Genomic DNA, 12,553 nt, shown 5'->3' with positions numbered 1-12,553 from the left:
TAGAAAGACCTTTGAGTTAAAGCTATTATTATTTCCGTATGCATTGTGCTTGCTTGGTGCATTTTGCTTTATAAAACTGCAATAATTGAATTTACCATAAAAAAATTTGTCCCCTAAATGATTTGATGCAGCCCTGGGTTGTTAACCACATTGATGATGTGACAATGCAGAAACAAAAAGCTAAATTTGTTAAAAAATATAAAATAGGAAGTGGGGTATGTCAGGTAAATGACGATGAATGGTTCAGAAAACCCTCTCCCTAAAAAAAAAAATCAAAATATTCTTTAGTTGTGCAGGATTTTATAGATGAAATGACAACCGGAAGCCACCTTCTCTCACTCGCTCTAGCTTGACAGTGGTCCACCGCACCCACTCGAAGCTGGAGGCTGCCTTAGGAAGCTGGAGCATCCCTGTTTTGTTTCCCACCGACCCAGCATCAGTGAACAAAAAAAAAAAAAAGATAGAAGCATCAGCCAAAGCTTTAAATGTTGACCATCTGAGCAGACATGGGATGCATGTGGGGAGGGATCGGTCATTCATCGCAGAGCTAGTTGACTGGGGCTTTTTTAATTCAACACCACATTCAGCACCATGGCTAAGCAGTACGATGTGCTCTTCCGACTCCTGCTTCTCGGAGATTCTGGGGTTGGGAAAACATGTTTGTTATGCAGATTCACGGACAACGAATTTCACCCGTCTCACATCTCCACCATCGGTAAGACTCCGCACCGCCACCAGGAGTTAATTCTTAGATTTCACTCATCATCACTTGTGTTAATTAGCGCTCTGAATGCTCTGAATGGGTCTCTTAGCGTTTTTTATGGATGCTGTTAGCGCATCCCCCCCTTTTTTATTTTTATTGTGGCTATTGAATTCTGAATCTGAATCCCACAGTGATTGAATTAGGGTTGGGTTTTCTGTTTTTAATTTAATTAGATTAGTGCATGCAGGATGAATAAAGAAGAAGGGGGAAAAAGAAAGAAAGAACGTGATTGCATTGTTTGGGGAAGCCCTGCAGGGACAGAGCCAACACTTGGCAGCCATGCAGATGAGTTTACCAACTATCAGCACTTGGCACTGTCAGCTCAGCCAAGTGCCACACAGAATAACAGCCAAGGCATACTTTTATATGTGCAAATAGGCAGTTGTATCTCAGGTGCTCCTGTTACCCACCAAGCTGGAGTCCAGGGACCACCAGGTATCTTTATTTTTTATTTTTATTTTTATTTTATTTTTTATGCTTCAGGGGATTATTGATCAAAGTGGGAGGAAATATGCTTTATTTCTTAAGTTATGCATGACAGCTCATTGCACTCCCTGATATATCACCCCCTAACAAGCCATGAAATTGCATACAAAATCTTATCTCTGCACAAAATAGGGCTACTTTTAAAAAATGTACAAAGAGTGTACTGATTTTTTTCTTTTTACATCTGAAGTTTCTGCAGGATAATTATAGCACAAGTATATCATTTTGTATTCTGCGTGACGTGGCTGATTTGTGACAGATGTAGCTACTTCTTTCATTCAGAACATAGAGAGCAAACTAAAAATATATCTTTCATGGATCAGCCACATCCCTAAAAATGGTATTGACTCAGCAAACCCAAACAAGTTCCTCATAGGTTGACTGTGCAGTATATCTACTTCCATGGTTAGGAGCCTGCAGACTGTGACAGACACATTAACATGCTTTGATTTGAGGTGATGGACATAAGGAGTGCCTCTTTTTCACATGCTGCCCTTATCTCTTCTTCTGTGTGGTAACTGGCCTTTCTTTCCTGTGTGTGTGTGTGTGTATATATCTCTGTGCGGCTCCATAATAGTAGTATTTACTCCAATTTTTGAGGAAGCAGCTAGTTTTCAGTAATATGGAGAAGACAAAATACAGGCATCCCTGTGAGTACAGTTAAAGTCAGTTTGTTCCTACTGGTTGTGATGGATAACTGCTTCTTTTTCAGTGAACAAATAGAGAACATAAGGTCAAGGTAACGAATCATGAAAGCGGCGGTCAGCCTTTGTTTTTGCAGACTGCTCGAAAAGATCTAACGGGATAAACAGCGAGGACATCATTGTACCGTTAATAATTCATTTTTTAGCATCATTTATTAACATTGGTTTTGGACTGCTGGTGTGTTTGAGCGCTTGGAAGCTTTAATGCCAAATCAAAGGCTTTATGATTTTCCAGTGCTCATTGAACTCAAACTGCAAACGCCCCACAGATGCAGCGTGAAGCTCCAAACTCAACTTTTTGCACAAGCTTCATCTCACTTAACTTTGTTCCATCAAATGTTTGGTTGTTTCATCTGCTCCAGTCAGTGGTGATATATATATATATATATATTTGCCCACGAGCATACTCAGACTATAGTATGCTGTTTTAAATCATGCACCTATGGAATCTACAGTAAACTTCTTCCCAGTTGAGTGATGCATATTAAGACTTACATTATATTTAATTATAAGCCTTTTTTTTCTCCTCTGAAAAGTTCAGGCATTCTGCGAATATTGAAAAAAAAAAACATTAGCAGGCTTTCTGCACTTTTGCTGCATTGTATCAAGTGTTCACAACCACAGCTGGATGTGTCAGAAACCAAGCTCTTATGGCGGTGCAGGCGGTGGAGCCCAGATATTTATACCAGAGCGAAGAGTTGGAGGAAGCAGAATGTGTCTATAAGCCATGGTGGGAGGTCTTTCATGGCCCCTGCAATATTTCACACCCCTCTCCTCAGACTAAACAAACACAACAAAGTCCAAAGAGAGGGCAGAGAGAGAAAGAGAGAGAGAGATATCAAGAGTGACCACCATCAGTGCTCTCCTGTGGAGGATCAATAAATAATTTCCCAACCTTCACAGTGACAGAGGGATATAAATTCTCTCCCATTTGCCCCTCTTGGGGAGCTTCATTATTCATCAAGTCTCTTTCCAGTCCACTTGTTCATTTTTTTTGCTCTTAATTATCTCAAAAAACTACTGGGACCTGTCACCCATGGACGGTTTTATTCAGCAAAGCTCCTCAAGTTTATCCATAAACATTAGAGGATAAGAAGCTGTCTTTTTTAGAAGAGAGAGATGGACATGTTGTTACACAAGCACAAGAATTCAAATACTGAGGGTTAAATGACAACAGTATTTGAATTTGTGACGTTAATTAGATGTAGGTACAGTATATGGACAACCAAACATTGCACCAATATGTGAAGTTATGGACCTATCATGCTTTTTGTGATTTTCTGTTATTTATAAAGTGTTATAATGTTGAAAATCTGTTTTAAACATGGTGAAAGTTCCAAAACTTGAGGTAATGTATGTAGAAACCCAGGGCTTCAGATTGACACGGACACAGTTTTTTCTGCCTTGCCGATGAGCTGACGTTGGTCTGTCGCACATTCTAGTTTCCCGCATGATAAATATCGAAAAAAAGGAGTGAAATCCTGCTGCTATAGTTTGCTTCATGGGTTGTTGACGTTGTCTTTGAAGATGGAGGAGGTCTGCTGAGGGGCAGCTTCCCAGAGCTGGCCAATCAGAGCAGAGTTGGCTTCTTTGGAAGGAGGTCTTAAAGAGACAAGAGATAAAACGGCTTGTTTTAGACAGAGGCTGAACTGAGGGGCTGGATGAAGAGCCAGCATACGATAATCAACGCATAGATATTCCAGTAGAGCTCCAGAATAAAAAATATAGACCTGTGTCCCCTTAAATGTGACGCTACGCTCTTATGTTTTCAGGTTTTTCCACAAGACCAGTCAGGTGGAGCAATGATCTTGGGTGATGAGGCCTGGCTAGCAGCCACAGCTCCAGTTCATCCAAAAGGTGTTGATGGGGTTGAAGTCAGAGAACTCAGAAAAGCATGTTTTTATGGGACTTACTTTGTGCACTGGGAGACTGTTCACAGTAGTAGTTGGTCATAAGTTCCACTGTTTCCAGAGATGTTTGTTTCCTGTACTCTAATTGGCTACAAGAAACAATGTACGTTCATGTTCAACATGACCTTCTCCTGGCTATCAAATGCTTTTCAGCATTCAGTGACAGCTGGACGTAAATCCTTTACATTGATAGAGTAAATTGTCCTTACAGCCTTCGTGAAATGTTCATATTTTATTCACGTACAGTTTATAAATGGACTCTTTCAGAAATTGAAGGACAGTTTTGAGCGTGTATTCACTGTGTCAAACAATTTCTCACATAAGAAAAAACGAGTTGAAACCATCGAGCGAGACCTGCATTCAAATTCAAGCCCAGATTTTGGTCTTTGATTTGATCCATCAAGGCTTTTTTTTTTTTTTTTTTTAAATAAATGGGATACACAGAAGTCGGATAACAAAAGAAGCACATATGGCTATAAGATCAACAAAGGATATGACTTGATTCCCTTGTTACAGCTCACACAGAAATGAAAGCGTCATCCACAGCCCTCCTTCAATACAAATCAATAAAAATCAAAGCAGTCCAAAAATCATTGGAGCAGCAGGAATTTTGATCTTAACTCGACTGCTAACATACGACTCCAGGTATCCCATTTCATTTTAGCAGGTCCCTCTGTTCCTCTTAAGACTTTTATCTGGGCCCCATGAGTCCACATTTCTCTGGCAGAGAGCAGCTGTAGAGATGATTTAGTAATGGTATTCAGTCACACCGCTGAGTTTAATCATCCTCCCCGTTACCTCAACGGTCTCGCCACCGGACTCCTCGGAGCTCCTGGCTGTCACTACACCTATAAAATATGAGCCCGGCCCTGCCCTATGTCATATCTCAATAAGCAGCTGTCCTCGTGGTGGCGATCCCAGTGGTGTAACGGTGATGACCTGGTCACGCATTCAACCCGGCGGTGTTAGACGAGGTCATTAGTCTAACGGGGCCCAGGCGTGGAACACAGCTGCTACAGTTGCTTATCCTCTCGTAAAAGCAGGTTTCATGGAAATCAATGTTGTTGTCATTGCCTTAAGTTTTCCCTGGCTTTCTAGGAACGTGAAGGTTTAGATTGTCCATTATTTATAGAAAGGAAGTTGTTTGTTTGTGTGTGTGTGTGTGTGTGTGTGTGTGTGTGTGTGTGTGTGTGTGTGTGTATGTGTGTGTGTGTGTTATGAGACCACTTCAGGAAGACAATAAGATATATCTTATAATCCAGCAAATGTTTGGTTTTTAATGCATTAAACAAACAACATATAAAGCATTAATTAGTGCACTTTAAAGGTGATGGTAAACTAAGTTTATTACATTCTGACAGGGCCAGGCTAATTCTTGGAGAGAAAGCAAACAGGTGTACATCTATGCCAAACCATTGTTTTAAAGTTATGTGACATAACTTTTAATCTAGAAATCGTGGAAAAAATAAGGAATTTTGAGGCTGATGCCAGTGTCAGTATTTGAGAGTGTAAAATATATATCCACACATATTCCTTTTGATACAAACATAATTGATAAAGACCACTTAAAGTCGATTTTTTTAAGAAATGTAAGTTTTGGGACAAAGATAAATGCTGAGCAGGAGATTTGACAGCTACAAAAAATGAATATCAGTGCTGTCTGATGGCCAAACTATGTAATTACAACACAGTTTCTAAATATATACTGTATATCTGGCATTTTTTGTAAGGCTAATTTCTTACTTATTGGCCCTATAATATACAGCCATACTGATATACCTGCACTGAATTATTGTCAGGCTCAAGTGAAGCCACAAAATGAACTTTTCCTGGATTTCTTGGTTTAAAAGGCTTGATTTTTTCAGTTTTCAATCATACTCGTCCTTTTGGATAGACTCCGGTGTTTTTTGACTACAAACCTGATCTAATCCTGATGCAAATTAACCACTACAACTTATTGTACAGGTTTTAATTTCACAAAGCACGTTAATACAAAGGTCAGTTGTTCAGCTTGAATTGATGACAAGTTTATTATTAGAGAGAAATGTTCGCTTTTGTGCTGACCCAAAGACAACAGCTGTTGACAGTTGTTGGCTGTCCTCTGCTGGTAATGATAGTCATGGATGACAGACCTTTTTCCCCGGTGAGTTTGTGTCAGTGCCAGAGCATTCAGCCGTCCATCCATTAGTCAGCCTGTCACCGTTACCTACTGCACACTGACACATGTCACCGCCTAATCCTTCCTGCGTAGTCGAACACAGCCACCCTGGTAATTAGTCAAGTCCATTTTTTGGTGTGTACCCATTAGTTTCTACATGGCTTTCACTCTGCTGATTGTGAAATGCTGCCATGTTCAATTAACTGCTGTCTCTCATATTGTGCACGTTGAGTCGTCTCCATTGTTGCAGATCCCTCTGGGGGGAAGCTGTACAATCAATCTTTTTCCAACTCGCCTCCAGTGATTGAGGCTTTAACATTTCTTTAGACTTTACTTGCAGGATTATTCTTAAAATTTGGCAAGTGCAGGGACCAGTATGTATGTTTTTTTGTATGTGTGTGTGTGTGTGTGTGTGTGTGTGTGTGTGTGTTTGCAATAAAAGTACCAGTTTGTCCCACAGACACAACTCAATTTTACTTTATTTCACTTGGATAATCCCTCAGTACCAACACTGCCTTACTGGGAGTCCTGGGTACAAATATTAAAGATAAATAACAAAGACAATAACATTAAAACATGTAAAACAGTAGATTTAGATTTCCATTTATATTTGTAACCTTGTAAACTTGTCTAACTGCTTTTTTTCTAGATAGTGGCACCATACTACTGAATTTTTACTAAATTTTTTGCATATGCATTGCCCTTTATCCTGAAACAGTGACATTTATGACTGCACAATTTCTTTTGCAGATGTGACCTCTGATGTATTGCGAGGTGGACCAAGAAATGGAAACACCCCAAAAAAATCAGAATATCAAACCTCTAATATGGCATCTAACCTTTATTTACCTTCAGGAAAGCATCAGTCCTTTGTGCCTATTCATCATGCAGTGTTTGCACTGTGGTGTGCAGCTTACATGCTTCTATAAAACGGTTTCATTTTGCCTGGCTGATATAAAACAATGCAGAACAATCAGATGGGGCTGCCCATATATTTTATTTGCCTCACAGGCTGCAGACAGCAGTGTGGAGTGTCCAAATATAACCCAGAATGTACTCATGCAGGGCGTATGATTATATCCATTTTTCATTTATCTGTTGATTATTTTCTCAATTAACTGATGAGTAGTTTTCTTGATAAAATCAGTCAGAAAATGGTGTTGGTGATGAGGCCAAGATGCATCCTAAAATGTATTGTTTTATCCTCACCAACAGTCCACAACCCAAAGATATTCAGTTTGAATGAAAGACACCAGAGAATATTCTCATTTAACAAGCTGGAATCAGAGAATTTTGCCATTTTTTCTTTAAAAAATTAAAAAATGAGTCAAAGTTATTCATTGATTATCAAAAATCGATGTTTTGGAGACATATGGCTGATCTTCTTTATGACTTGACTACGTAGTCTTCTTGATTTATTTTTAAATTCCCTTGATTTCATCCATCTACTTACTTTTGACACCCACTGTACAGCTGGAAAATGTATTAGTCCATATATGTATGATGTTTAAACCACAGCTGTTTGCATGGATGACTTCTGACTGGAGCATACAGTAATGCAGTGCTAATACAGCCGGACAATGACATAGGAAGACGGCATCTCCTTCTTTCATTAGTCTCCTCTCTCTTCTCAAGCCTCAGGCAAAGCAAGCCACTGATTGTTATGCTGACCTTTTCCCTTACTCTTGGTCTGACTGCTCACTAGTCAAAAGGCAAAGTCTGTCTCACCGCTCACGCTGTCGAGTCAGTGAGCTCCAGCCTCCGCATAGCCTTTGCTAACCTTGCAGCTATAAAAAAAATCACCTCTTATTATGTTAATCGATCGGAGTCAGTATCTCTTTCCCTGAGAGTGACACATGGGTATTGAGTGTCAGGTTAATTGGGATGAACTGTTAATTGATTTCTCAGGGATTAGTGTGGTCTATAGGAGCCTGTGGTTTGGCTTTTCGTTGACTTCCGTGCATTAGTCTGAGGAGACAGTCGTGAATAAGGGGGAAAAAAGGACACTGAAGAAGAAAATCATTCAAATATAAATAAAATCTGCCTTTCAATTAATAATTTTTGTTTAGGCATTTTGCATTTTGGGTGAATTCCAATCAAGTAAGCTTTAAAAGTTTTTTATTATTATTGTAGGTAGAGTAGAGTTTTAAGCTTTAATGTCCCCAAGGGGTAATTTGGCTCACAGACAGCAGTCCATAAATACATAATAGACACATTATTAACAGCAATCAGGTGGTCATACAGGTGGTGCTACATTATATCCTCAATATGAGTGTGTTCCTGTACCCTTACAAGACAAAAATATGTACAAATAATCAAGACTTCCATGATTTTTTGTCATAAAAATTTAAAAATCACAACTTAACATCAGCATGAAATGACTTCTGTGACCAAATATCTGTATTAGTCTAATTGTGTGAGTCCTAATAGAAATATACAACTGGTCCTGTATGTCATTTTCTGTCTATGAATAATGTCACACTCTGTTGATAGAAATAGATCAGATCACTGAACCGTGAGCGTCTTTTTGCTTAACCCCTCCCCACTCCTTCTTTTTCTTCTCATCTGCTCCTCTGTGTCGTTATGCGGCGCTCCTTTTTCTCCCTTTACTTCACCTCCCATATGATCGATGCGGAGACCTAAATGAGGACTCAGCTCATCGGATCATTAGCCCAATCTTCTAACAGGCCGATTATACAGGGATGATGTGACTCTTGTTGAGTTAATGCCCCTCTATGATGTTACAAAGCTGCATAAGATACTGGTAAACCTTTGTCTGCAGGAGATGTGCTGGGTTCATTGATTTCACTCACTCTGTGTTGGAAGTGCACCCATCTTTTGGAAGATCAGACCATTGAGTCTGAGCTCTTGCGGTTTTGGAGAAAGCTCCTCTGTCTGTGTAATATGTTTTCTAACCATATTATTCTCTCTGTTGCAGGAGTGGACTTCAAAATGAAGACGCTAGTAATAGATGGTATCAAAGTGCGGATCCAGATATGGTAAGATAGTGGATTGGACACAATGTTGGAGGGATTATCTGTGTTATTAGATATTACACATTTATTCTGACAGAGGGGCTGTAACTGTAATACTTTAAGGTTGTTTTATTGTCAATATGGTCATCTGTAATCTCTTTAATATATGTGTGTGCATGTTCATATGTTTGTGGTCTGTCCAGGGACACTGCAGGCCAGGAAAGGTACCAGACCATCACTAAACAGTACTACAGACGAGCACAGGTAGTTGGTTTTAAATTTCCTCTATTGACTCTACAGCTGTAAGTGATTTTCCACACATTAATGCGCTGTAATATTATTATTACAGGGTAGCATAACATATCTAATCTGGAAATTAAATTTGTTACAGCTTTATGAGTAACTCATGCCTAATGCGCAGCACCATCTCAGTTACTGATGAGCCATTTAGGTGCTCTCATTGACCTGGACCTCAATATAGCATCGTAAAATTATTAGCACGATGATGGTTTCATTTGTGAGATCCCCGTTAGCCTCCTATCTCACACCTGTGTGTTGTGTCTCATATTAAAGACCATAATATATGTTGCCGCTTGCTATCCTGCCAAAAAGAAACCACCACCACCACCCCCAGAATTGCAGTATAATTTTTCTTTGCTTTAGGCTGCAGAAGAGGTTTAATATACTGGAATTGAGTTTTCTTTTTTACCAAGAAACTGGTAATGAAATTGGAAGAAAAGTGTACTGTCCCTTTTTTGGTGCTTTAAAGCATTTTAGCAGATTTCTTTATCCAGCCGATGGCCTACAATGCATCACTTTTAGAGGCTACAACTGATCATTTGGTTTGTTTTCAATGAATTATGTGAATGTTATAAATTGTATTGCTTTTTAAAAACTGCACTACACATGGCATCTTTACAAATTTCAAGAAATTGAGATGGTTTTTTTTGTCTTTTTTTGGGAAGATTCCCTAAAGCTGAAAATGAACACATTCTCATCTGGTTTTTAAATCTGTGTCTATCACTCTTCAGGGAATCTTCCTGGTGTATGATATCACGAGCGAGCGATCGTTCCAACACATCATGAAGTGGGCCAGTGACGTGGACGAGGTGAGTCACGGAGATCGGGGGGATTTAACAGTTTGATATATCAGACATGGTGGAAAATCAACAGGCATTTTTCCTCCTCATCGCGGAAAGGGCAAAACCGACAAAAGCACTTACCGAGCAGGAGCCCCAGGTTGAGATAGAACAGATGTCCGACACGGTGTAATAAAAACCGAATGCTTTGGCCTGACAGATGCTGTGCTTATTATGTTCCATCTTTATTTTCAAATACCTGTCGTCATATTTTTAAAATGTGTTGCCATAAATATTGTAGAGAACACATTTTTTCCTCTAGCAGTCACTTTTTTTCTACTGGCTTTGATTTGAAGCAGTCTCGTCTGCCATGCTTCCCTGTCATTTCCCAGAAGATTTTAATGCTATTATTTTTTTCAATTTGGACTAATTTCCTCAAAGAGCTCTGTCCAAATATATACTCTATTGATCTTGGCACACTTCCCAATTACTTTTAATCTTGGCCTCATTTCCTGAGTGCTGTTGCTCCTGTGTTCTTTCCACTCTCTCTTCCTTTCTCTTTAATTCTGTTGTTAATTTCTATTCCTTAACGGTAAATGTCCTTCATATTTACATGACAAACCCCTGCAGTACGCTCCCAGCAAGGTCCAGAAGATCCTCGTAGGGAATAAGTCAGATGAGGTGGATAAGAGGCAGGTGGCCACAGAACAAGGTGTCAAGGTGGGTCAATGCTTGAACATTTCACTCAATTAACTATTCAACAAGCTGATACAAAGCGTATGTTAAAGGTACTTTAAGGGATACATATAGGGAAACTGAATTTGAATGGGTCAATGACGTTTTTTTGTGTCCATGTAGTTTAGTCAAATTTAAAGAGGTTAAAATTTGAAAATAAATGTATAACTTGCACATATTCTTTTTTGGAACCAGCATAAAATTCCTGCTTTTAATCCATTTTGAGAAAATATATTAGAGGATAATGGCAAAAATGTCTAAGTGGTGTGACCATAAAATCACCATATCAATTACTTTGGCATGATTTTACATTATAACTTATTTATATTAAATAAAGGTAATGGAATACAATTGTTCTTAATATTAAATTTAATCTGGGGAATCATGTCAATCTGGAACCACTTCAATTTAAATACACTGTAGGTGGATAAAATATTAAATATGTATCATTCTTTTGTGGTTACACCATTTGACATTTTCAGGAGCATTCAGTCTTACTTTTGGTATAAAAAAAATGGTGCAAATGTCATTTCAAATGACATAAAACGAACAAAAATACAAAATGTACATTTATACAAATCTGATGCTGCCTTTAAAACTATTGTTTTGAAGATATTGTTGAATTGCTCATCTTGCCAACCCTTATTTTGCACTGATCCTAATAGTTTAAGCTCAACAGAAGCTCTAACATATTTGGACTTTTTGGATTCTGCTTCAGGTTCGCCACAAGCTTTGACTACTCAGAGCAGGTTAGAGTATGTGTGACACAACTTAAAAGGTGACATAACAAACAATCAAGAAAAAAGAGTTTAGTTGCAGGAATTTAGGAGCCTGTGAGTCAAATGGTATTCTGCTTGAAAAATATGCACCTTAGTTTGTAATCTTTAGGGATGATTTGTGGGAGAAAACTTGGTTTGGATAATGCGAGAAGCTTGAGGTGTTGTTTGAGTCAGACTTGAGTCTCTAGTCTGTAAACAAGCACAAAGAGCCCTAGTGGAAAAAGCCAACTTCAAAAAATGATTACAGACAAAGCCTGACTAATGTGTCCTCCTGTTGCCTCATATTTTCCACGAAAATGTGCAATTTTTTTTCCCAGCAAAGTGAAATGTTGTTATTGTCACTGTCATCTCTCCTCCAGCTGGCCAAAGCTTATGGAATGGACTTCTTTGAGACAAGTGCCTTCACCAACCATAATATAACGGAGGTGAGGTGATATTTAGAGTCACTGCTCGGAGGGAACTCATGACATTTCATGACTACACACGCAATAAAAACAAGATCAAAACATTGCAGTCGTAATTATATTAAGGAAAGGAAATGACTTGATAACTGACAGTGTCCCTGTGGCTGTGTTTCCCTTCAAGACTTTCACACGATTGGCTGAGCAGGTGCTGGCAGCCAATAAAAAGGATTTGGATCTTCTCCAGATGTCCATGAATGACGAGCTCGATCTTGCTGCTCTGGAGGAAGAGGAGGGACTCTGCAACAGTGCGGCCGGCGACCAGGGCAAAGGTTGCTGGTGTTAAAGAGCTAACGTGAATTTAAGCTACATGTCTTCACCAGACACTTTGCACACTCTTGGAAAAAATGTGTCTTCTTTTGTATTTAGCTGTAATGAAGAGCTACAATTTTGAAGCTAGCTACAGTATGTCCCTCGCTTTCACGGAGCAACGCCAAAAATGCTAATGACACCACTTGAGAGCAGTTTCAAGGGCAAAGGTGGAGACATTTTTGGCCACAAAG

The 12,553-nt window shown here is 39.1% G+C and overlaps 1 protein-coding gene across 1 annotated transcript; it reads left to right on the top strand.

Moving 5' to 3' along the window:
* Positions 1-591: 591 nt before the first annotated feature.
* On the top strand, positions 592-12,336 carry rab15 (RAB15, member RAS oncogene family). Its single transcript, XM_062437599.1, has 7 exons — positions 592-715; positions 8,960-9,020; positions 9,200-9,260; positions 10,028-10,105; positions 10,706-10,795; positions 11,949-12,014; positions 12,175-12,336. Exons 1-7 carry the CDS (start codon positions 592-594, stop codon positions 12,334-12,336), a joined length of 642 nt encoding a protein of 213 aa, XP_062293583.1.
* The last annotated feature ends 217 nt before the right edge of the window (positions 12,337-12,553 follow it).

Source organism: Scomber scombrus, chromosome 17 (assembly GCF_963691925.1).
Source record: "Scomber scombrus chromosome 17, fScoSco1.1, whole genome shotgun sequence".
Taxonomy (NCBI): Eukaryota; Metazoa; Chordata; class Actinopteri; order Scombriformes; family Scombridae; genus Scomber; species Scomber scombrus.
The sequence above is the reverse complement of the archived record's forward strand: the minus strand, read 5'-3'. Positions and strand labels throughout refer to the sequence as shown.